A 21,695-nucleotide genomic window follows, 5' to 3' on the forward strand; every position below is an offset into this window, starting at 1 on the left:
TTACTTTTCTGTTGAAAAGTGTGCAAGTGAAATTCTGTAGAACCCTTCCCGTTACACTGCAGAGAGGCCGGCTAACAGGTGCTGGGGGACCGGGTGCGGGAGGAGGGCGCTCCGACCCTGGAGGCGGGACCAGTGGGCGGCCCTGGGACGGGTCTGTCTTATTTCAGCCATCGGCTCTCTGTAAGCTCGTTCTCCCTCCGGGGGAGAGTCTGGATTTAACGCTGGCTAGGAGTGGGGGAGGAGAAGGGACCCGGGTTCTCTGTGGGGTGGGAGGAGAAGCTGCCCAGGAGGAGGTGGGTGTGAGTCTGCAGATGCGCACGTGCAGAAACGGGAGCCTCCACAGCCCAGGTGGTGCTCAGGGGAGCACGTGCTCCGTCCACCTGGGAATAGGGTCTGCCTCCCGGGCGCTGCCTCTGCGAAGGGATGACCTGCCTAAACGCGGGAAGTGACTTGGTTTAAACAAGCGGGTGGCCAGAGTGTCCTGCAGCGCTGGCCTGTTCTCTCAGCGTCATTCTCTGCGGGTGGACGTGGCTCCCAGGGACACAAAAACATATGGCTCCCAGGGAATACGCAGCACCCTGGTCTCTTCCCGGCCGGCCTGGGAGGTGCGGGCAGGGCTGCGCGCTAGGAGGGACCGGGGGCGTCCAGCTGGCTGGCGATCGTCTGTCTGAGCTTGAGCAGGGCCTCCTGGAACTGGGGGTGCTCGTCCTTCACGTGGTCCAGGATGGCGCCGATGGCGGCCAGCCGGTGGTCCAGGCGCCTGCGCTCCTCCACCTGCGCCGCCTTGGTGCGGAACAGGAACACGTACCGGCCGTCCTTCACCGCCTGCAGGTGCTTGAGGCGCGTCTGCAGGGTCACCAGCTCGGAGAAGTTCTTGGGCCGGATCAGAGACGTGTGTCAGGCTGTGCAACTTAAAAGGGGACACCCACCGCCTCCTCCACAAACCCAGACTCGAGGAGATGACGAAGGACAGAGCCTTGCAAGAAAGGGACGCCTGGGGGCACTGAGCCCCCAGGGCCAGGGGAGGAGGCTGGGCGGAGCCTCCCAGAGGCAGGTGGCCGCTGGGTGCCAGGGCTGGTTCTGGGTGCCTCCCTCCATTTGCTCCCCATCTCCACTGACCAGGCCCAAGCCCCGAGTCCTGCCTGGCCCTTCTCTTCTGCTCACGCCCATCCAGCCTCGCAGGAAACCCCACTGGGACAGCTCTGAAATTATCTGCAGACCCGACGGCTGCCCACTAGCCCCATGGCGGGCCACGGCCCTGTCCGTGCATCACCGTCCTCCTTACGTACTGCGATGGCCTCACACGGGCTTCCTGTGTCCACCCTTCACCTTCCGTTACTCACTCAACCTCAGAGCCCTTGGTCCTGCCAACACATCACCCGCAGCCGCACCCAAACCCCTCCGACATCGGCCCGTCCCCTGAGAAAAGAGGCCAGAGCCGGGATCCTGCTCTCCGGAGGGGGGGCCCCCTACACGGCAGACTGGCCTGTGGCTCTGGGGGACCTGGGGCCGTCTGGAGCTCCAGCTCTACCCCCTGGTCCCTCTGCCAGGGGTGGTGGTACCCTCCCGCTTCCCCGGCCTAAAGGTGCGATCCCACCTCGCGATGTTTCTGCTTATTTTTCTCCAGAGCACCTGCGCCATCTAACACACGGGGTGCTTTCTCGGACTCCTGATTGTCTGTCCTCCCGCCCCCAGACCCGGAACCTCGGGGAGGGCGGGCTGTGGTCTTTCTGCGCCACCCGGCAGCCCTGGCTCCCGGGGCCGAGCCTGGACCGCAAAGGAGCCTGATGCGTGTGACATGCACTTGGCGGGAGGAGGCCGTGCCCACAGCCGCATGGGCTGCTGCTGCGGGGGCAGACCCCGGCCGGGTTCTCTGACGGCCCTGAGGCCCTGGGGCCCTGCGGCCTGCCTACCTGCCGCTTATGGGCCACGAGCTGCTCCAGGGTGGCGTCGAGCTCCTCGGCCTGGGCCTGCATGGTGGACAGCTGCGCCTGCTTCTCGTGCAGGGAGCTGCTCATGCGCTTTTGTCTTTCTTCCATCTCCGCGATGCTTCTGCTGGTCTCCTCGGTGGCCTGGGGGACCCGCGGGTCACCTGTCAGGCCCTGCCCAGCCCGCCCTGCACACAGTGTGAGGGATTCCCAGAGGGGGAGAGGGTAGGCCCCGCCCCTCGGAACCTGGGAGGGCGGGGCGAGTGCCGGCTAAGCCCATTGCTGAGGAGGCAGGCACGGCTTGGGCAGCCCTGGCCCATGCCACCTGCCATTCTGGCCACGCGCCAGGGGGCCCGGGGTCGGGAGGGGGGGCACGCTGGCTGTGGCCAGGCCGCCCAGCAGGCTCCCTACTTTGTGAAGGTCCCTGATCTTCCGCCGCAGCTCCAACTGCTTGTGGTGGAAGTCCGACCGGGTGAGCACCTTCTTGTCCATCTTGCGCTGGCCCTCGGCCTGGGTGGAGATGGTCTCTCTGCGGGCCACGGCCAGCTCCATGTCCCGGATCATCCGCTCCTGCTGCTTCAGCAGCTGCTTGTGCCTGAACTGGTGCACGGGGCAGAGAAGAGAATCGCGGACCGGCCGCCTCCTGCACGGCCCCCGCTGGGGGTGGAGCCGCCACCCGGGCCTACGCCCCGACAGGGAATTCAACCTCGACCTCCTGGTTCCCAGGTCGATGCTCAACACTGAGCCACACCAGCCGGCACGAGCGGCATTTTACAATATTGCGCGCAGAACGCGGAAGGACGGGACAGTGGTTGGTGAGATGCGCGTGCGGCCGTGGGTCCGTGTTGCTCCGCAGGGAGTTCAGGGAGGACGGACCGACACCCGGGCAGCGTGGGGGACAGGGCGCTGCACTTGGGCTTGGAGTGCGGGTCGCTGTGCTGGGGCTCCCGCCGACCCCGGACCCTCCACGCCCCACACCTTCATCCTGTGGATCTCCGCCTTCATGGCCCGGATCTCCTTCTGGCCCGTCTCCGAGTCCACCGAGGCCCGCATCTCCTTCGCCAGCTGGATCTTTTTCTCCCAAAGCAGGATCTGGTGTCTTTAAGAGGAGGAGCGGCCGCGTGGGAGCTGGAGGGTTCGGGAGCTTTCCTCCCGAGGCTCCCTGAGCTCCTGCTTCAGGACCCCACCCCCCCAAGGGAGCAGCCGCGGGGGGGGGGGGGGGGGGCGGGTCCGGCAGAGGTGGGCGCAGCGGGCGTGTCCAGGGCGGGTGGGCGGGCTCTGGCCTGAGGGCCCATGTCTGCGACTGCGTGCAGTTGCTATGGGAGACCCTCTGCCTCCTCTTCTAGGAAGGCCCTTGAGGGGCAGGCGGCATAAGCTGATGCCCAGGCCGGGGCGCGGGGCGTGGCTGTTACATAAGAACCAACCCCCCACCCCCCATTCTGGAACCAGCAGCCCGTGGTGCCGGCCAGCTGTCTCTGGAATCACCCAACTTGGGAGGGATTATTTATTTAAAACACATTTTTATTGATTTTAGCTAGAGGAAGGGAGAAACATCTATGATGAGAGAGAATCATGGACCAGCCGCCTCCTGCACGCCCCCTACTGGCGATTGAGCCGGCAACCTGGGCCTGTGCCCTGACCGGGAATCGAACCCGGAACCTCTTGGTTCATAGGTGGACACTCAATGTCTGAGCCACGCTGACCGGTCAACCCAGGACGCTCCCAGGGGCCCAGCGGGGCGGGCGGCAGCACTCACTCGGCCTCCACCAGGCGGTTGAGGAGCGACATCTTCTCCTGGTTCAGCTGCTCCAGCTTGTCCTGCATCTCAATGGTCTCCCTCTCTGCAGCCTGAGGGGGGGGCGGGGGGGACAGGGCTGGTGGATGCGGGGCCCAGGGCCGTGCCACCCCTCCCACCCTGCCCCAGGGGACGCGTGTGTCCACGCTGTGCCCACTACCACCCGCCCTGCCCTGGGCCCGTGGGCCCGCCCGCCGGGCGCACCTTGAGCGCGTGCAGGAACTGGCTCTCGGCGAGCAGGTTGGCCTGCTGCAGGCCCTCGGAGCTGCTGCGGTTGCGGCTCAGGAGCAGGTTGAGCTTGCGCAGGTCGTTGTCCAGGTCCTTCATGTGCCGTTCCATGTCCTTCTGCTCCCTCTTCTCCTGCTCGATCTTCTCTGTGGCGGAGGCACGCGGGCGGCTGAGCCCCCCTGTCCTCCTGGCGCCCCCCATCACGTCCCTCTGGGGCCGGGGGACAGGGGAGCGGTCCCCTCTGGCCGCTTGGTTTCCAAAGCCTGGCCCTTGGGGGACCTGGGAGGATGGGGTGGATGACCAGCAAGTGGGGGTGACGAGGGAGGGCACGCAGACTCCCGGCGGGCAGCTGCAGAGGAAGGCGCTCCTCCTGGAGCCCCGAGCCGGGCCCAGGCCTCCCGCGCGGGGCTCCAGCCCCGGGACCCGGTGTCTGTGAGATTTCAGGGGAGCGTCTATCGTGGGCGGAGGGCACTCGCATGTGACCGCTCTGGCAGCGCCCTCGACCCCAAACTTAACAAACGCAGTACATTTTCGCACCTCACCCACCACCATGACTGCAGCCCACCGCCAGTCAGGGCCACGGCTCAGAGCCACACCCTGGGCCACGTAGTGAGCATCGCTGGGGCTGCTGCAAGGCTGGCGAGAAGGCAGCGAGGCCCTCTGTGCCCCTACACCCTTCCACCCCGACGGCCCTGTCCCTCACGGGCGACCCGGGGCTGGGAGGCGACGAGGGGCTGCGGGGCAACCAGGGGCTGGGGGGAGCCCCGGGGCTGGGGGACGACCCGGGGCTGGGGGGCGACCCAGGGCTGGGGGGCGCCCCGGGCTGGCGGCACTCACTCTCGGTCCTCAGCTTCTTCTGCTCCAGGACGCGCACCTCTTTGCTGAAGAGGCTCAGGGCGGCCAGCTGCTCCTCGCGCTCCTGCGCCGCCCGCACCATGTCCTGCTGGAGGCGCAGCCAGTTCACCTGCCCCTGCGTCACCTTGGCGCCCACCTCGTCCAGCAGCTTGCTCAGCCTCTTGATCTCCAGCTCCAGCGGCCCCAGCTCTTCCCCCTGCGGGGAGACCCGCCCGCGGTCGGGGGCCTCTGGTGAGAGGCCTGCCCTCCGGGGGCGCAGGCTGGGGTGCCTCCCCGAGGCCGGCCGCGGCCCGGCGCCCACCCCGATCTCGGAGACCATCTGCTCCAGCTCCTTGTTGAGGGTGTTGATGATGCCCTGCTTGCGTTCGATGAGGATGGTGCGTCGGGTGATCTCGCTCTCGCTGTTGCCGATGAGCTCGTTGGCCTTCTGCACCTCCCTGTCCAGCTCGGCCAGCGCCTCCCGGTGCGTGTCCGCCCGGCAGTTGGTGTGGGTGATGTCCAGCGTGGCCTGGGCGATGTCGCCGTCGATCTTGGAGAGGTGTGTCACCTGCAGGACCGACGGGAGGCGCGTCGGAACCTTCGCTTTTCCTGGGAGGCTGCGGAGGGGCCCCCACCTCCTAGAGGTCGGCCCTGGTCGGGAGAAAGGGCCCCACCTCCGGGAGCGCAGGAAACCGGTTCCTCTCTGTCTCCGGGACCCTGAGGGCCTCTCACAACCAAGGAAGGCTGCATTGCTTCTCCTTAGGCCGTGGCCACACTGGGCGGAAATGTGTGCATACAGGTGAGGAGATGGCCCGTTTTCCTGCCTCAGGCAGGCCCGTCACCACCAGGAACCGTCCCTCTCCCAGTCCTTCCGTATAAATCCCTCCCCCCCCAAACAAAAGCTGTGCCCTGACCCTCCGCCAGCCCCAGGCCCTCGCTGCCCCCACAAAGCCTCCGCTCCCTCACCTTCCCCTGGCTCCTGCCCGTACCCCCCCTCCCCCCCCCCCCCCCCCCCCCCCGCGCCACGCTGCAGGCCCCCTGGGCTCCGCCCCCAGACCCCAGCTGGCTGTCCTACACGCACCCGCTGGCCAGCCACTTGAGTGCCTTTCTAGAACCCCCCCACCTCTAGGTTTTAAAGCCGGCCCTGCCCAGCTGGGACAGACGCCCCCAGCATCCCACTTCGCCACGCCCTGCCCCTGCGGTAACCCTCGGGCCCTCTGAGCCCGTCCCTTTCTTTACCCCTGATATCGCCAGGTCACCCCGGGGTCTTCTCAGGGCCCTGCCTTCCTCTCTCCGCTGCCCCCCGCCCCCCCCCCACGACCGTACAGCCCGCCCTCCCCCTCCCCCCCCCCCCCCCCCCGGCTGTATTTGTTGAGACGCCCTGGCCTCCTGGGACGTCAGTACGGCTCCTGCGTGACCTGTCTAGACGGCACCGTAGACACTTCCCACCTTCCCCCCAGCTCCAGGGGAAGGCGCCCATTCACAGTCCGGGTCACCATCCCAGACAGGCCCCACCCGCCCGCCCAGCTGGCCAGTTTGGGAAGACTCTTTACTGCCCTCTTCTGGACACGGACGGTACTAATGCTCGAGTTTCCTGGGCAGCGGGGGACAGGGTAGGTCTGGGGGCCCGGAGACCCGGGGACTGGCCTTGGAGGTCTGAAGCAGGGCCGGCAGGTTACTTCACACCCACCACACTCCTTAGCTTCTCCAGGGCACCTACTTAGCTCCCAGCTGGTGGTCTTGCTCCCAATTGCCAGAAAATGGACTGGCGGGACTTCCGGGATGTCAGCCAGGACCTCCCAAAGAGATGCAGTGCTCCCAGCCCCGTGTCCCGCTTCCTGGGGACAGCCGCCTCCTCCCCGTGTCCAGGACGGTGAGCAGGCCACCAGGGAGACAGCAGCCGGGTGAGCCGCCAGCTGGGTGGCGGGTCACCTTAGCTCGGCTGGGCCTCCTGACCGCACCCACCAAGACAGAGTGACGACGGCTGACATTTGGGGAGCACCGCCTCTGGTCCCCCCCAGGCATTACCCACATTTTAATAAACAGTTAGACCTAGACCAGCGGGTAGAGTGTCGGCCCGCGGACTGAAATAGAAACATCAATGATGAGAGAGAATCATGGACCTGCTGCCTCCTGCACGCCCCACAGGGGATCGAGCCCACAACACGGGCCTGTGCCCTGACCGGGAATCAAACTGTGACCTCCTGGTTCCTAGGCTGAACCCCACCGGCCGGACATAAAAAGTAACCTTCCTGAATAGGAAAGGTGTATTAAGAAGATGGGTTAGGATGGACTTAAAAACGGACGTGTAGTGAGCCCGAGGTGAAGGTGTGAGTACCTGTGTGCACCCACGTTTACCTGTGTCCACGAGTGTGTCTGCTCGTGTGTGCACGGGGATGTGGACACGAGTGTTTCCGTGTCTTCGTGTGCCTGTGTTTACTTCGTTGCACATGTATGAGCACGTGTGTTTAGAAAGGTTTCCAGCAGGAACTATGCCAGCCTCCTAGGAGGCTCACCCCTGGCGGCAGATGGCAGCTGCCTAGTCTCCGCTCACTGCCCTGTGGGTGCCCCGGCTTTCCACAACCAAACGCCTGGGATCCAGCCCGCCATCCAGGCTCGTGCCCTTGACCCACGTCGAACCCGGGACCCTTCAGTCCTCAGGTTGATGCTCTATCTGCTGAGCCACCCCGGCCGGGCACAAAATCATGGCTTTTACAGCTGGAGAATGTGATCCGTGAACAGACACCCCCGGGCCCCTGCCCACTCGGGTTCTGCGGTCTGTGGCCTGGCGGGTCCCCGGGCGCCCCCTGGAGGCCGCGGTGGGAGGCGGCGGGTGGCGCACCAGGTTGGTCTTCTGCTTCTGCAGCTTGTGGAGCAGCTGGTGGAAGTACTTGGTCATCTTGTTCGAGGTCGTCTGCTCCTGCAGCTTCCGCACGATGGCCGTGTCCAGGTCCCGCCGCAGGTCCAGCTCCTGCCGGATGGACTGGTGGACCGCCACCAGCTCGGCCCTGATCTCCTTGTGCTCCTGGGGAGGGGGGGGCAGTGAGGGCGGTGGTGGGGGGGAGGCCACGGGGGCGCCCCGCTGTGCGTGGGGGGAGGGGGCGGCGTACCCCGCGCACGGTGCTCAGCTGGCCCTCCGTGTCCTGCAGCACCAGCTGGTAGGTGCTGAGCTGGCTCTGCAGCGCCTCCTGCCGCGCCAGGCACTGCGCCGTGAGCTTCTGCAGCAGGCGGCCCTCGGCCTCGGCGCGGCGCAGCACGCGGGCCAGCGTCTCGTTCCGCTCCTCCTCCTGCACGATGGAGCGCTTGTAGGCCTCCACCTCGCCGTCCGCCGCCTTCAGCTGGTGCTGGCACTCGCTGCGCGGGCCGCGGAGCCGGGTCAGCCCCGAGCGGACGGCAGAGCCCGGCCAGCGCCCGCCCCGCGGCCCCGCCCGGAGGGACCCTCCTAGTAGCAGCCGGGGCTGTCGTCCGGATGCACCGATGGAGCCATCACCCGTTCCCAGGCCCAGGCTAAGCTCTCTGGGTGCTGCCCCGCGGCGCAGTGGTTGAGCGCTGACCTATGAACCCGGAGGGCACGGTTCCATTCCTGGGTTGTGGGCTCGATCCCCAGTAGGGGGCGTGCAGGAGGCAGCTGATCCATGATTCTCTCTCATCACTGATGTTTCTATCTCTCCCGCTCCCTCTCTGACATCAATAAAAAAAAAAGTTTAAAAATACTTTGTAATACTTTAAGCAATAAAACAATAAAAAAAAACGCTTTACACCTAAAATAAATAAATAAATAAATACTCTTTCAAGGTTGTGATTATGGTGGGGGCTGGGGGAGGGGAAGCTAGCAGACTGAGGAGGCCATCGGTCTGTCTCCCGTAGCCATGACGATACTCCTGGACCGGGATAGGAATAGCTGGGGCACAGGCTATGGGAGGCCCGGGGGACATGGGGTTACGGCCTGGAGGCACCGGGCATTGGGCAACGGGGAGGCCAGGGAGGGGCCCTCTGACCCGGCGGTTTGTCCCCTGGGTAGCGAGTCTTTCCTGGGCACCTGGTCCCTGCCAGGCTCCGAGCCGGCCCGGGAGTGGAGACCCGGTTAGCGCTAAGCAGGTGAGGGACGTGCCACCAGGTGTCCCTTCTGAGTCGCCTCAGCGGGGGTGGGGGGGTGGGGGGGGGTTGGGGATTAGGCGGCACTGTGCCTGGAGCCTCCAGCACCTGGCCGTGGACACCCCACCGGCTGGGAGTGACAGCGGGGACCGCGGGGGCCTCTGCCTCCCCCTCAGGCGGGATTGCGCTGGAACGCGGCGGCAGGACAGCCCTGAAGGGTGGAGTGCCCACACAGGTGGCGAGGCTTCGAATCAAAGGGCCGCCTTCTCTCCCGCAGAAAACGCCCCTTTCTCTCCCCTCCGTTTCTCCTTCATCCTCCCAGGAAACCCGAGGATGAAAGCTGCTGCCCGGGGCCGCAGGGAGTTTGAAAGGACAAAGAAACGTTGGAATCTCTGTGAACAATCTGAGCTTTCAGGGCGGAAGCGGGGCTGCAGGTGCCTCCTGTGTCCCAAGAGGCGGCTCACCTGAACCGGGGCCCGCCACCTCCCCAGTCCCCACTTCTCACATGCCCACTGCTCTGTGATCACTCGGCCTGGCCCGCCTGGCGTCCTGAGCCTGGCTCCCTCCGCCCTGAGCTCACCATGTGCCCTGATCCCGGCTCCCTCCGCCTTGAGCTCACCTGGCACCCTGAGCCTGGCTCCCTCCGCCCTGGGCCCGCCTGGCACCCTGAGCCCAGCTCCCTCCACCCTGGGCCCGCCTGGCACCCTGAGCCCGACTCCCTCCACCGTGGGCCTACCTGGCGCCCTGAGCCCAGCTCCCCCGGCCCTGGGCCCACCTGGCACCCTGATCCCGGCTCCCTCCACCCTGGGCCCACCTGGCGCCCTGAGCCCAGCTCCCCCTGCCCTGGGCCCGCCTGGCACCCTGAACCCGGCTCTCTCCACCCTGAGTTCACCTGGCGCCCTGAGCCCGGCTCCCCCTGCCCTGGGCCTCCTGGCACCCAGAGCCCGGCTCCCCCCGACCCTGGGGGGCAGCGCAGGGAGAGGCCGGCAGCTGTACCTGAGCACCTCCTGGATGGTCCTGTGAGCCTCGTCGCGGCGCTTCATGCCCACCAGGCAGACGGCCCACTGCTGCAGGATGAGCTTCTTCTCCATCCTGATGGTGTCGATCTCCGCGCAGGCCTGGGCGGGAGGCGGGGCAGGGCTGGCTGCTGGGCTCCAGGCCCCGGGAAGCGCGGGCCCGGGCCTTCCCCAGGCTGCCCTCCCCTGTCGGCCTTGCTCCTCTTGGTCACAACGTTAAACTTGGCTCTGCAGACGCGCCGGACCCCGGCGGAGCCTCTCCTCCACCCCGTGGGCCGGAGGCCGGGGAAGGAAGAGGCGGAGGGCCGCCAGCACTGATGGGCACCGGGCCGGCCAGACCCCACACGTGGGCGTGGCCACGATGCCCGGGCGCGGGCTGAGATGCCAGACCTCGCCTGAACTCAGTCTTTAAATTCAGTCTTTAAATATTTTAAACACTCTCATTTGTAAAACATAAGAAAGGTGTTCATTCTTGCACAAGTAAGCAGAAGGAACACAAAACTACCCATCATGCCCCGCTTGGAGGTTATCATTTCTACACACTGGTGCCACCTCCCTGTGTGTGTGTGTGTGTGTGTGTGTGTGTGTGTGTGTGTGATCATGTTCTACATGTTGCTTTGTAACTTAGTATTAAAAAGTAGCGTCTGGCCTGGCCAGTGTGGCTCAGGGGTTGAGCATCGACCTACGACCCAGGAGGTCAGGGTTTGATTCCTGGTCAAGGGCACTTGCAGGCTTGATCCCCAGTGGGGGGCATGCAGGAGGCAGCCGATCCATGATTCTCTCTCATCATGGATGTTTCTCTCTCTCCCTCTCCCTCCTCTCTGAAATCAATAAAAAAATACATTTTTTAAAAAGTCATAGCAGCTTTGGTTTCTAGCGTTGACCACCGAATTTGGGGCTGCCCGGGCCCCTCCCTCCCTCCCTCCCTCCCTCACTTCCTGCACCCGGAGTGGAGATGCGGGCAAGAGGGAGGCTCCAGCCCTCCCCGCGGGGCCGCCCGGTGGCCAGGGAGCTGGCTGAGGGTCTGCCCAGCTAGCGGAGCACAGTGTCCCGCTGCCTGGGGGCCTCGGCCGCTCGGGCTACGGGGGAATGACTCTACCGGCCACCAGGCACTCGGTACCTACTCGTCCCCACCTGGGTCAGCCGGATGCTCGGAGCTGCTGCCGGGGACCCGCCGCCCAGTCACTCGTTGGACAGGCACGTGGGTGCCGCACGGTGGTGCTGCGGGTGCCTCTGGGCTGAGGGCGTGGGGTCCCTCTTACCTCGCTCACGGCTTTCCGGAGCATCTGGGTCTCCTCCGCCTGGGCCCCTGACTGGGCCTCGAACAGGGCGATCTGTTCCTCCAGCTCATGGGCCCGGGTGGTGAGCTGGTCCACGTGCAGGTCCTGGGAAACGAGACCCCTGGCGGCTCTCAGGCACCGCCCCCCGACCCCTGACCCGAGGGGGTGACCCCAAGGCTGGCCAGGGCCTCTCGGGGCTGCCGGCGCCCCAGCACACCGGGAGGTGGGGGAGAGCCTGCGCCGGGACTGCGGGTACCTGCTGCTTCTTGTCCCGCTCGGCCCGCGCCCGCTCCGCCTCCGACTTCTTCACGACCTGCTTCATCACGTGGATGTCGTCCCGCATGTCCTGGTCGATGTTCTGCATGTAGAACAGGTTCAGCGCCAGGTGCTCCATCTCGGTCTGCAACGCGGCCACTGCAGAGGGAGCAGGCCCGGCCGCACGTCACCCGCTGCCCTGCCCTCCGCCATCTGCCCGCTCCGCCCTCGGCTGCTCTCCTGGCACGCTCGTCTCCTACTGACTGGCTGCTAACAGCTCTTTGTGGACGAGCAGGCAGCGTGGGCAGAATTTGTCAGTGGCTCCCATACCTCCGGCCCCGGTGTTACCCCTGTGGCATGGCCCCTCAGGTGGCAGAAGGGAAACAGCAGTGGGCCCAGCGGCAGGGAGAGCAGGCACCGCAGGGCTGAGCCGGTGGCGCCGCCAGGCAAGGCCCCGCTGAGGCACAAGGCGCCGAGCAGGAGAGGGCGGCCGGTGCAGGGAGCCGGTGGCTCTGGCCCAGACAGGCCGGGGGGGGGGGGGGGGGGGGCGGCTGTTCCCCACACGGCTCCCACCGCAGCCGCAGGCGCACAGGGCAGGTCCCGAGGGCGTTCCCACGTGCCATCGCAGGGCATGGAGAAGGGGCGCCCTCCAGGGGACCCACCTTTAGGAAAAGGGGGCACAAATGTCTGGAAAGGCAGCTGCCTACCAGGACCCAGCAAGCTCGGCAGCTCCCACGTTGGGCGCACAGGGGCCAAGGGGAGGAGGGGCTGCGCTGAGGGCTCGGGGACACGATGGCAGGGGGCGCCCTTGGGGACGCGATGGCACACGGAGAGGCCTGCAGGCTGCGGGGGCCGGGGCTCTTACGCTTCTTGCGCTCGGCGTTGGCGGCCTCGCAGGTGCGGGTGTAGAGCAGGCGCATGCGCTGCAGCTCCTCCTCTGTCTGCTGCCGGGCGCACGTGGCCAGGGAGTAGCGGTCGTGGCACTTCTCCAGCTGCACCTGCAGGGCCGCCATGTGCTGCTGCACCCCGTACAGGTCCACGCCCAGCTCCTGCCGCTGCGCTTGGCTTTGCTTGGAAGCCACGCCCTGTGGCCGGAGAGAAGGCGGATCAGGGGGACGGGTGGGGATGGGGGGATGTGGGCACACAGCCAGGGGGGGATGGGGGGGATGTGGGCACACAGCCAGGGGGGTGGGGGTACGTGGGCACACAGCCGGGGGGGATGGGGGGATGTGGGCACACAGCCGGGGGGGATGGGGGGGATGTGGGCACACAGCCAGGGGGGGATGGGGGGATGTGGGCACACAGCCAGGGGTGGGGAGGGGGCGGTGCACGAACCAGCTCCAGCAGCTCCAGCTGCAGCTTCTCCACCTGCCGGTTCAGGTAGCTGTTCAGCGCGGCCTGGAACCTTAGCATCAGGGGCTACAGCAACGGCAAAGCACCGGGTTAGTGTCCCGTCCCCTCCGGCCTCACAGTTGTTCTCTGGGGGGCGGGGCGGGGATGGGGGCAGAAATGGCTTCGACCCTCCGTGCGCTCACTTCTGCCACCACACGGTCAGGCCCTCGAGTCTAGTTCCAGGCACTGAAGCCCGAGTTCGTGTTTTGGCAAAAGGACAGGGCGGGCAGGTGGTGGTCCTGGCACCACTGCCAGGCCGAGGGCGGCCGGCGCCCAATGGGCACTTGGCCCTTCCCAGGCAGCCGCCACCTGCCTGCGGGCGAGCACAGGGCTGTCCCGCGGGCTCACCCCTCGGGTGGCCGTCCCTGCCTGCCCAAGGCGCCCCCCTGGACCCCCTGCCCCCGAATGCCCGGTCCCTGAGGCCGGCAGGGCCAGGCCGGTTTGGGGAATATGAGCCTCTGAGAACAGGCTTCACCAAGCCGCGGCCAACGCCTGCCGAGCCCCGTTCAGTGAGCAGGTGGCGTGGGCGCGGCGCGGGGCCCGTGTGGCCGTGGAGGCGGGGGGGCGGGGCGGGGGGGGGAGGCCGCCGTGCAGGCGAAGGGGCAGCTCTGAGCCCGGAAGGTGCTCCCTCCTTACGTGGTTGGGGTCCAAGACCACCAGGTGGGACACGTCCTCGTCCGGCTCGTCGCTGCCCTCCGACCCCGGCGGCTCTGCGACCCCCTCCTCGGAGAGGCTGAGGTGCTGGATCCTGTCCAGGAAGGAGGGCGGGGGCCCGGGCCTGGGGTGCTGCCGGGACGCCGGGGCGGCCATGCCTGCGGGACAGCGAGCACCGAGGAGTTAACAGAGTCACTGCCAGGCCTCGGGCCACGTGAGGGGAAGAGAGGGACGCTCCCATAGGACTGGGGCAGAGGTCTATTTTGTTTTCTCATTGATTTCCTAGAGGAAGGGAGAGACATCAATGATGAGACAGAGCCATGGACCGGCTGCCTCTGCACGCCCCCCGCTGGGGATCAGGCCAGCAGCCGGGCGTGTGGCCTTGGTACGTTACTGAAAGCCTCCGGGTCTTTGTAAGGACCGAGCGAGGGGAGGCGTCCGTGCTCCGTACACGCTGTCCCTCCCGGTTAGTAATATCTTTATCTCTAGACGCACAGCCGCGCAGGAAATGAGGTCACGGGCGGGGCGTCCCTGGCCCACAAGGGGCTGGGCAGTGGCTCAGCCCGGGCGCAGGGCCCTGGTACCTGGCTCCGGGGCCAAGGACTCCTCTGAGGTCAGGGACAGCTCGTCCGAGGATGGGATCCGGCCCCTCGAGCTCGGCCGCAGGGGGTGCGGTGGGCCCCGCTGGAGCTCCTCATCAGACTCTGTCTGCAGCAAGAGCAGCCAAGTCTGAGCCCACGGGGCTTGGTCAGGGCTGAGAATTGGGTTCCACTCATTCCAGGGCTCACAAGTCAACATAATCTTTAAGGAACAGAAACTCGTTTGGACATAAAGATCAAGTGCCTTGCCCGGCCGGCGTGGCTCAGTGGTTGAGCATCAACCTATGAATCAGGAGGTCAGGGTTTGATTCCTGGTCAGGGCACATGCTCAGGTTGTGGGCTCCATCCCCAGTAGGGGGTGTGCAGGAGGCAGCCGGTCTATGATTCTCTCTCATCATGGAGGTTTCTTTCTCTCTCTCTCCCTCTCCCTTCCTCTCTGAAATCAAGCCTACATAATAAAGGGATAATATGCAAATTGACCATCACGCCATCACATAAGATGGCTGCCCCCATGTGGCCACAAGATGGCCGGCAGGGGAGGGCAGTTATGGGCAATCAGGCCAGCAGGGGAGGGAAGTTGGGGGCAACCAGCCCTTCAGGGGAGGGCAGTTGGGGGGTGAAATTGGACTGGCAGTGGAGGGCAGTTGTGGGCAATTGGGCCAGCAGAGGAGTGCAGTTGGGGGCCATTGGGCCAGCAGGAGAGCAGTTAGGCATCCATCAGGCTGGCAGGGGAGTGGTTAGGGGGTGATCAGGCTGGCAGGCAGAAGCGATTAGGGGCAATCAGGCAGGCAGGCAGGCAAGAGGTTGGGAGCCAGCAGTCCCAGATTGTGAGAGGGATCCCAGATTGGAGAGGGTGAAGGCTGGGCTGAGGGATCCCCCCTCCCAGTGCATGAATTTTGTGCACCGGGCCTCTAGTAAAATATATTTAAGAAAAAAAATCACGTGCCTTTTGCAAATGGTCAAAATGGAAACCGTCTACCCCATCCCCCTGGACGGGCTGCTCAGAGACCAGCAACCGGGATGCCTCACCAGTGACCCCCACCTTGGCATTCAGAGCCCCGCCTTTGCTGAGCCATGTCTAACAGGATTGCCATTGGTACTTGATGTGCACCCCAAGCTCCTCATGCTGGGCGACACCCCCATGGCAGTAAGTAGCACACTGACATCAAACAGCTCTGGGGCTACTCACCGAATGGCTGAGCCTAAATCTGGAAGCATCCTGGCCCGGCCACTCAGAGAAGCCTGCTGCCTGCTGGGCGGACTCCGAGTCCCCGGCCTTGTCCCCAAGACTGGTGTCTGAGTAGGTGACCTCTGTGGAGCTGGCTTTCCCCTCAGAGGACACGATTTTCACATCAGACTCCTGCTCCCCTTCCTCCTCCAGCTCCCCTCCCATCTCCACCGACTCCTCGTTTTCCATTTCCCATTCGGGCGCCACTTCCCCCTCTTCTCCTTCAGGCACTCCTTCCCCCTCTTCTCCTTCAGGCATGACTTCCTCCTCTTCTCCTTCAGGTGGGACTTCTCCATAGGGCGGGGCTTCCCCCGGGGCGGTGGCCTCCCCCTCAGCAGGCTCTGCAGCATCTGTGGCTCCTACACTGGTCTGGTCTCCGGGGGTCTCCTCCGTGGATGCCTGGGGCTGTGCAGCAGGAAAAAATCAGGAAACAAAATATAAGGGGTCTGGTGAGGTTTTTTCTTGTTTTGTTTTTATTGATTTCAGAGAGGAAGAGCGAGGGAGAGAGAGAGAGAGAGAGAGAGAGAGAGAGAGAGAGAGAGAGAGAAACAGCAATGATGAGAGAGAATCATCGATGGCCTATCTCCTGCATGCCCCTTACTGGGGATGGAACCAGCAACCTGGGCATGTGCCCTTGACTGGGAGTTGAAACTGGGACCCTTCAGTCCGCAGGCCGTGTCTCTAGCCACTGAGCCAGACCCGCCAGGACAAGGTTTTATCCTAAACTGGGGGCCCGGTGCATGAAATTCATGCAGGGGGGGGGGGGGGGGTGTCCCTCAGCCCAGCCTGCCCCCTCTCAGAGACTGGGAGCCCTCAGGGGATGTCCTACTGATGGCTTAGGCCCGCTCCCTGTGTTTTCATCAACACAGACTCCAGTCTCTTTACCATGAAAAAATGACAATTTCCTTTAGGCATTTTCAAGATGCATCTTTCATAGGCTATGACATTTCTTTCTTTCTTTCTTTTTTATCCTCACCTGAGGATATGTTTCCATTGATTTTTAGAGAGTGTGGAAGAGAGAGGGAGAGACAGAGAGAAACATCAATGTGAGAGGGACACTTTGATTGGCTGCCTCCTGCATGAGCCCTGACCTGGGCCTCGGCCAGGGAGGAGCCTGTAACCTAGGCACATGTCCTTGATCAGAATCGAACCCGAACCCTGCGGTCGGCAGGCCGAGGCTCTATCCACTGAGCCACACCGGCTAGGGCAGGATATGACATTTCTGAGCCCCTCCAGCAGCGGACCTTCGTTTTTTCCTCCAGGAGTGAGGTGGAAAAACCCTGGATCACCTTCTTGGATTCTTATTACCCAAGTTACCAAGAACACTGCGAGTGGCAGTGTACAGAGAGCTTAGCCAATGAGCGGTCAGAAAAGGTGTTTATGCTCAAACTGGTGTGGCCCAGTGGGTAGAGCGTCGGCCTGCACACTGAGGGGTCCCGGGTTTGATTCCTGTTAAGGGCACGTACCTGGGTTGGGGGCACCTCCCCAGTGTGGAGTGTGCAGGAGGCAGCTGATCCATGTTTCTCTCTCATCGATGTTTCCGACTGTCTATCCCTCTCCCCTCTTCTCTATAAAAAATCAATAAAACATAATTTTTTAAAAAAGGAAAGGTGTTTCCTCTGCAGCTCATGTGCAGAAAACCCCCTGCGTTGTGTCCACTGGGCTAGGGGCACGTCCCCGCCACTGGGGGGGGGGGGGGGAGCGAACGCCCCCGAGGCGGGCAGCCAGCCCTGCGCATTGTAGGCGCTGGGCTGGGGGACGTGTGGAGACACTGGGCCTTGCGTGCGGCTGCCACCGGGGGCACACCTCCCAGACAGGCAGCCCCGTGTTGTGGGCACCGGGCTGGGGGGCGTGGACCCAGGCCACCACTTGGTGCCGGTGCACGCGCAAGCGGCCACGGGGTGGGAACATCCACTTGGCGCCTGCGCCCGTAGGCCCGGGTTGGCCGGGGGCATTCTGGGACCCCGGCTGCTCAGGGCCTACATGTGGGCCTACAGGCTAGGAGTGACCTGGGTCCTGAGGATGTTCCCGGAACCCAGGCCGCTTGGTGCTTGTGTATGCAAATTAACCTGCCATCTTTGTCAGGTTAATCTGCATACGCACTCCTGATTGGCTGGTGAGCATAGCAGAGGGATGGTCAATTTACACGTTTCTCTTTTATTATATAGGATAGTGTGATGATGCCCATGGAGACATGGCACCCACACTTCTGAGTGTCGCTAGGTTATTGCCTATCTGCACGTGCCCTGGCTTTTGGTAGTGATCACTGCCCTCCGTTAGAGGAAATGAATTCTGAACAACTCGGGGCTCTGAGAGCAAGTCCCCACATTCTTGCCGGACCCCATGAGCCATGGGGGGCAGGGGGCTCTCAGCAGCTGGATGGTTTGCTCTGGGACCAGCGACACTTTCTGGAGCAAGTGCGCCTCCTCTCCCCTGCAGCCCCTGCTGGACACAGACCCAGGCACTGGTCCCGTGGGAACTCACCCCCTCGCCCGCGGGGGTCCCATCCTCCTCTCCTTCAATCGCTGCATCTCCTTCCCTGCGGGCCCTGGTGGTGGAGAAACAGACGAAGAGTCACCGGAGAGCCTGCCTTCCGGGGCGTTCCGCCTCCTGGGGTCCAGCCGCCCATGTGCTTGTTAATGACCAGGTTTGTCACCAACCCCAGCACCAGCGTGCCCAGCACGTGGTGGGAATGCCGCCAGAGTCTCCATGAATGAAGGATGAAAAACGCGATCATTGAAACAGGAAAGGAACCGCACGCGCAGGTTAGGTGAGAAAAGTTACCTTACAGATGCCTGCGTCGGTGACAAAACTGGGGGGTGCAAAGTAAGGGGCCATGGCAGAAAAAGGGTGAGTCCCGCACTCTCTGGGTTGGAGAGCGCGATGTCCTGGGCCACAAGCTTTCTTAAAATGGTTTCGCTTTTTTCTAATTAAAAATGCAAGCGTGGCTCCGCGGGTGAGCTTGGACCCAGGAACCAGGAGGTCACGGTTCAGGGCTGCGGGCGCCATCCCCAGTGTGGGGATCCCCAGTGTGGGGCGTGCAGGAGGCAGCTGATCCATGATTCTCTCTCATCACTAATGTTTCTCTCTCTCTCTCCCTCTTCCTTCCTCTCTGAAACCAATTAAAATATATTTTTAAAAAATTAAAAAATAAAGGAAGTACAGGAGAACGGCCTGGTGGGACGATGGTTAGCAGACCACCATCTATCCGTGCTCAGCGTGTCTGCCCAGGGCTGCCCCACTGCGGGGACCCCCAAGTGAAGCTGGGGTAGGGGTCGGGGTAGGGGCCGCTCTTCCAGCTCCTGGGCCAGGGGCCACCGCAGGGGCAGCACCCGAAGACCATCCCCCACCTGCCCTCTCCCCCCCCAGAGACGCCTGTGCCCCGCTCTGCCCCAGGGGCTCCCATAGTGGTTTCCATGGTTACTGCGGGGCGAGTGGGTCCGGTTGGTGGGAGCACCTGCAGCAGGGGACAGAGGGAGGCTGCGGGAGCAGACAAGGGGGCGGTGAGGAAGGAGAGGGGGTGCGCAGGGGTGGGAGCGCCCGCGGGCGGGATCGGCCCAGAGAGTGGGTGGTGGAGGGGCCGGGGCGGGAGGGGCGGGAGGGGCGGGAGGAGAGGGGCAAGTGCAGAAGAGGTGCCCCGGGGGGAGTGGAAAAGGGGGACCCTGGGGGCCCTCCAAGACCCGCGGTCCCTGGACCCCGCTGACCCGTTGGCCCTGCTGCCAGGCTCCGCCATCTCCCGTTGCTAGGCGACGCCGTCAACATCCGGCGGGCGGGGACTACGCACGCGCTGAGGGCGGAGGGGCGGGCGGCCATTGTGCCATTGATGGCCCTGGAAACAGCCTCAAGGTGTCGATCTGTTAAAGCATAAATCTGGGTTCTCCGTCGCTTTCTCAGGCCCGGCTCCACCCCACCCGCCTCCGTTTCCCTAAATCCACAATCGTGCCAACGTACGCCCAGCCGGGCCGCTCCGGTGCCCCGGGGACCGCGCGGGGCACCGGGGATCCGGTCCGCTAAGTGCCCCACGGGTGGCAGGTGGAGGCGGGGGCGTGAGCAGTCCGGGACCCGCTGCACCTTCAGGGTCCGGGACCCGGGCTGGTGCCGCCCCCCCCTCTGCAGACCTGGGGGCGCGGCGCCCCCTCCGCGGGGTTCCTGGGAGGGGTCCTCCGCGGGGGAGGGAGCCCAGGACCTGCGGCGGGGCCGTTCCCTTCGCACCCCAATCGAAACCACAGAGGCTCAGAGCCGGGGCGAGAGCGAGCGCGCACTTGGGTGCGGGGCGCGGGGCTGGGGAGCGGGGGCCAGAGGGAGAAGGCGACCAGGGAAGTGGCGGGTCAGTGCCAGGTCTGCCCGGGGCCGGGGGCGGGCCTGGGGCGGACTGCGAGCCGGGTTGGGCCGAGGGCGGGGACCGGGTTGGGCCGAGGGCGGGCCGGGGGCCGGGCCTGGTCGCGCGTCCCCGCCCCGCCGCGCCTCACTGGCAGCGGCGGCGGTGGCGGCGGCGGCGGCGGCGGCGGCTCCCGGAGCCAGCACGGATCCGGCCCCCGCTGTGGGACCCGGGTGGGTATCGGGGCCCGGCCTGGGGCTGCGGGGGCGGGTTTGAAGCGCCCGCGGGACACCCGGCGGCGCCCCCTCGGCAGGCGCAGGGTGGGCGCGCGGGGCGCGTGGGCCTGCAGCCGCGGGCCGGGAGTGACCAGGGTCTGGCCGCAGCCTCGATAGGTGCGGGGCCCGGGCGGCGCGCAGGCACTCCGGACCACGCGGGGAGCGTTCTGGGGACCCCCTCTGAGACGGTCGGGGCGCCCCGGGCCTAATTCGGGGAGACTCGGTCCCCATCTGTCTGCAGCCGTGGCCCGGAGAACTTGCGGTCTTTGTCTGGCCGGCTGGTCCGAGCACGCGAATGAGAAGTTGTAGGGGCCTCTCTTCGCCCACACAGACCCCCCCAAAGTGTGCTGTGCCCCACCGCGCGCCCCAGCATTCCTGGGGCCCGGCGGGAGGTCTGGCTCAGAACCGCGTGTCAGGAAACTCACTTCCTTTAGGCGCTCGCTCAGCCCCCTTGTCCTTTACTTTTAAAAAAGAAAGACAGAAAAGAGACTAGAAAAAAGGAGAAAGAGAAAAAGGCGATTTGCTAAATATAACCCGGAACCTCGCCAGGAGCCGTGGATCTTGAAATCCCGTGGCTCCCGCAATCTACTTGGGAAGTAGAACAGGACCCCAACTAGATCGCCGCACCTGGGACACCAGGCTTGTTCGGCTGCCTCCCGCGTCTGCAGGGGGAGGGTCTGCGGCCGAGACCTGCCCTGGGCATCTTTCTTTACCGCCCCCTCCCCCCCAGGCATGCATTGTCCTGTGTGGCCATCCACAGCCACACCATCCAAGTGCGACCAGAGGCCAGTCGGGAGTTCCCTTCCAGGCCTGCCATCCGCTGAGTGGAGAAGTTTTAAAAATCTGTGTGTTCGTCTTAGAAATCCCCCATTAGAAGCATCTGCATGTCGTTGCTTGGCAAGCGTCATACCAGGACAGCTTTTGCAAAGGAAAGGTATCCCCACGCGGATGCCTCTTCACAGCAGCCGAAGTTCATTACCTGTTGGCTGTTGGGTGTTTATGGTAAGCAGGGCCTCAGAATATGGCGAAAGGAAGTTCTCTTGGGTGGAATTGGTAAATCCCCCGGCCATGAGGTGGTTGTGTAAAAAGCTGCTGGTATCCATGCATGAGTTCACTTCACCCACAGAACCAGCCCGGAAACGCAGGGCGGGGGTTGTGCCCACTTCACAGACGGGGACACTGAGGCTTCCCAAGCTCATGCAGCTAGGAGTGACCGGACTCGGGGCCTTGGGTGCGGGAGGCTCCAGCTCCAAAAACCCCCGGCGCCTCCCCTCTTGTAACTGGCCCCCATCATTCACGCGTCCGCCCTCCCTGGCCCCTTGCTCAGATGAGACAGCGGGGTTCACTCTGCCAGGTGGTTCATTAGAATGCAAGGGACTGGGGACCAATCCCATGTCACCCTTAGGGGCCGTTCACTGGAGAGAGAGCCTGGGGTTCGCACAACCCGCCCCCACCCGCGCTGGCCTCTGCTGGGGTCTGGGCGTGCGTGCTGTGGTTACGAGCGCGGGCCCCCAAAGCAGACTGCTGGGTTCGGCAGCAGCCCCGTGCACGGAGCTGACAGCTCCTTGGGCCTTCATTCCTCTGTCTGTGAAGTGGATAATACCACCTGCCTCGGAGGCCTATTGCAAGGATTATCTAGTACCTGGCGGGTGCTAAGGGCTTGTTGCTATTTATTATTATTGTTGTTGTTATTATTATTGTTGTTGTTATTATTGTTGTTGTTATTATTATTGTTGTTGTTGTTATTATTGTTGTTATTATTATTGTTGTTGTTATTATTATTGTTGTTGTTGTTATT

The 21,695-nt window shown here is 64.3% G+C and overlaps 2 protein-coding genes across 8 annotated transcripts in view; one reads left to right on the forward strand and one right to left on the reverse strand.

Annotated features, from left to right (window-relative positions):
• Positions 1–26: 26 nt before the first annotated feature.
• CCDC40 (coiled-coil domain containing 40) lies at positions 27–19,485 on the reverse strand. 2 transcript variants are annotated; one of them, XM_036342114.1, is made up of 20 exons: positions 19,009–19,484; positions 17,789–17,852; positions 15,266–15,709; positions 14,062–14,185; positions 13,460–13,635; positions 12,767–12,850; positions 12,297–12,516; positions 11,433–11,590; positions 11,159–11,281; positions 9,877–9,998; positions 7,896–8,139; positions 7,628–7,810; positions 5,108–5,353; positions 4,789–5,002; positions 3,928–4,097; positions 3,685–3,776; positions 2,907–3,027; positions 2,340–2,528; positions 1,914–2,072; positions 27–873 (listed from the first exon to the last, which is right to left on the reverse strand). In XM_036342114.1, the coding sequence occupies exons 1-20, from the start codon at positions 19,035–19,037 to the stop codon at positions 625–627; spliced, it is 3,411 nt and encodes a 1,136-aa protein (XP_036198007.1). In that variant the 5' UTR covers positions 19,038–19,484; the 3' UTR covers positions 27–624. The 2 variants fall into 2 exon arrangements, with proteins under 2 accessions (XP_036198007.1, XP_036198006.1); XM_036342113.1 differs by having other exon boundaries at positions 4,789–5,353; positions 19,009–19,485.
• Positions 19,486–19,761: 276 nt separating this feature from the next.
• Positions 19,762–21,695, forward strand: part of TBC1D16 (TBC1 domain family member 16) — a 52,407-nt gene continuing 50,473 nt past the window's right edge. For 5 of the 6 annotated variants that reach the window (XM_036341063.1, XM_036341065.1, XM_036341066.1 and 2 more), the window contains exon 1: positions 19,762–19,855. The gene's annotated coding sequence lies outside the window, so the exon portion shown is untranslated. The remainder of the gene's footprint in view (positions 19,856–21,695) is intronic. The other variant, XM_036341064.1, reaches the window with a different exon arrangement.

This window comes from Myotis myotis, unplaced genomic scaffold (genome assembly GCF_014108235.1).
Source record: "Myotis myotis isolate mMyoMyo1 unplaced genomic scaffold, mMyoMyo1.p scaffold_m19_p_17, whole genome shotgun sequence".
Classification (NCBI taxonomy): Eukaryota; Metazoa; Chordata; class Mammalia; order Chiroptera; family Vespertilionidae; genus Myotis; species Myotis myotis.

Coding starts and splice junctions, on each gene's coding strand:
- CCDC40 (XM_036342113.1), bottom strand. CDS start 19,037: ATGGCGGAGCCTGGCAGCAGGGCCAACGG. Junction 15,710..17,788: donor GGACCCCCGCGGGCGAGGGG/GTGAGTTCCCAC, acceptor CCTGCTGCACAG/CCCCAGGCATCCACGGAGGA. Junction 12,851..13,459: donor TGGTCTTGGACCCCAACCAC/GTAAGGAGGGAG, acceptor CCGTTGCTGTAG/CCCCTGATGCTAAGGTTCCA.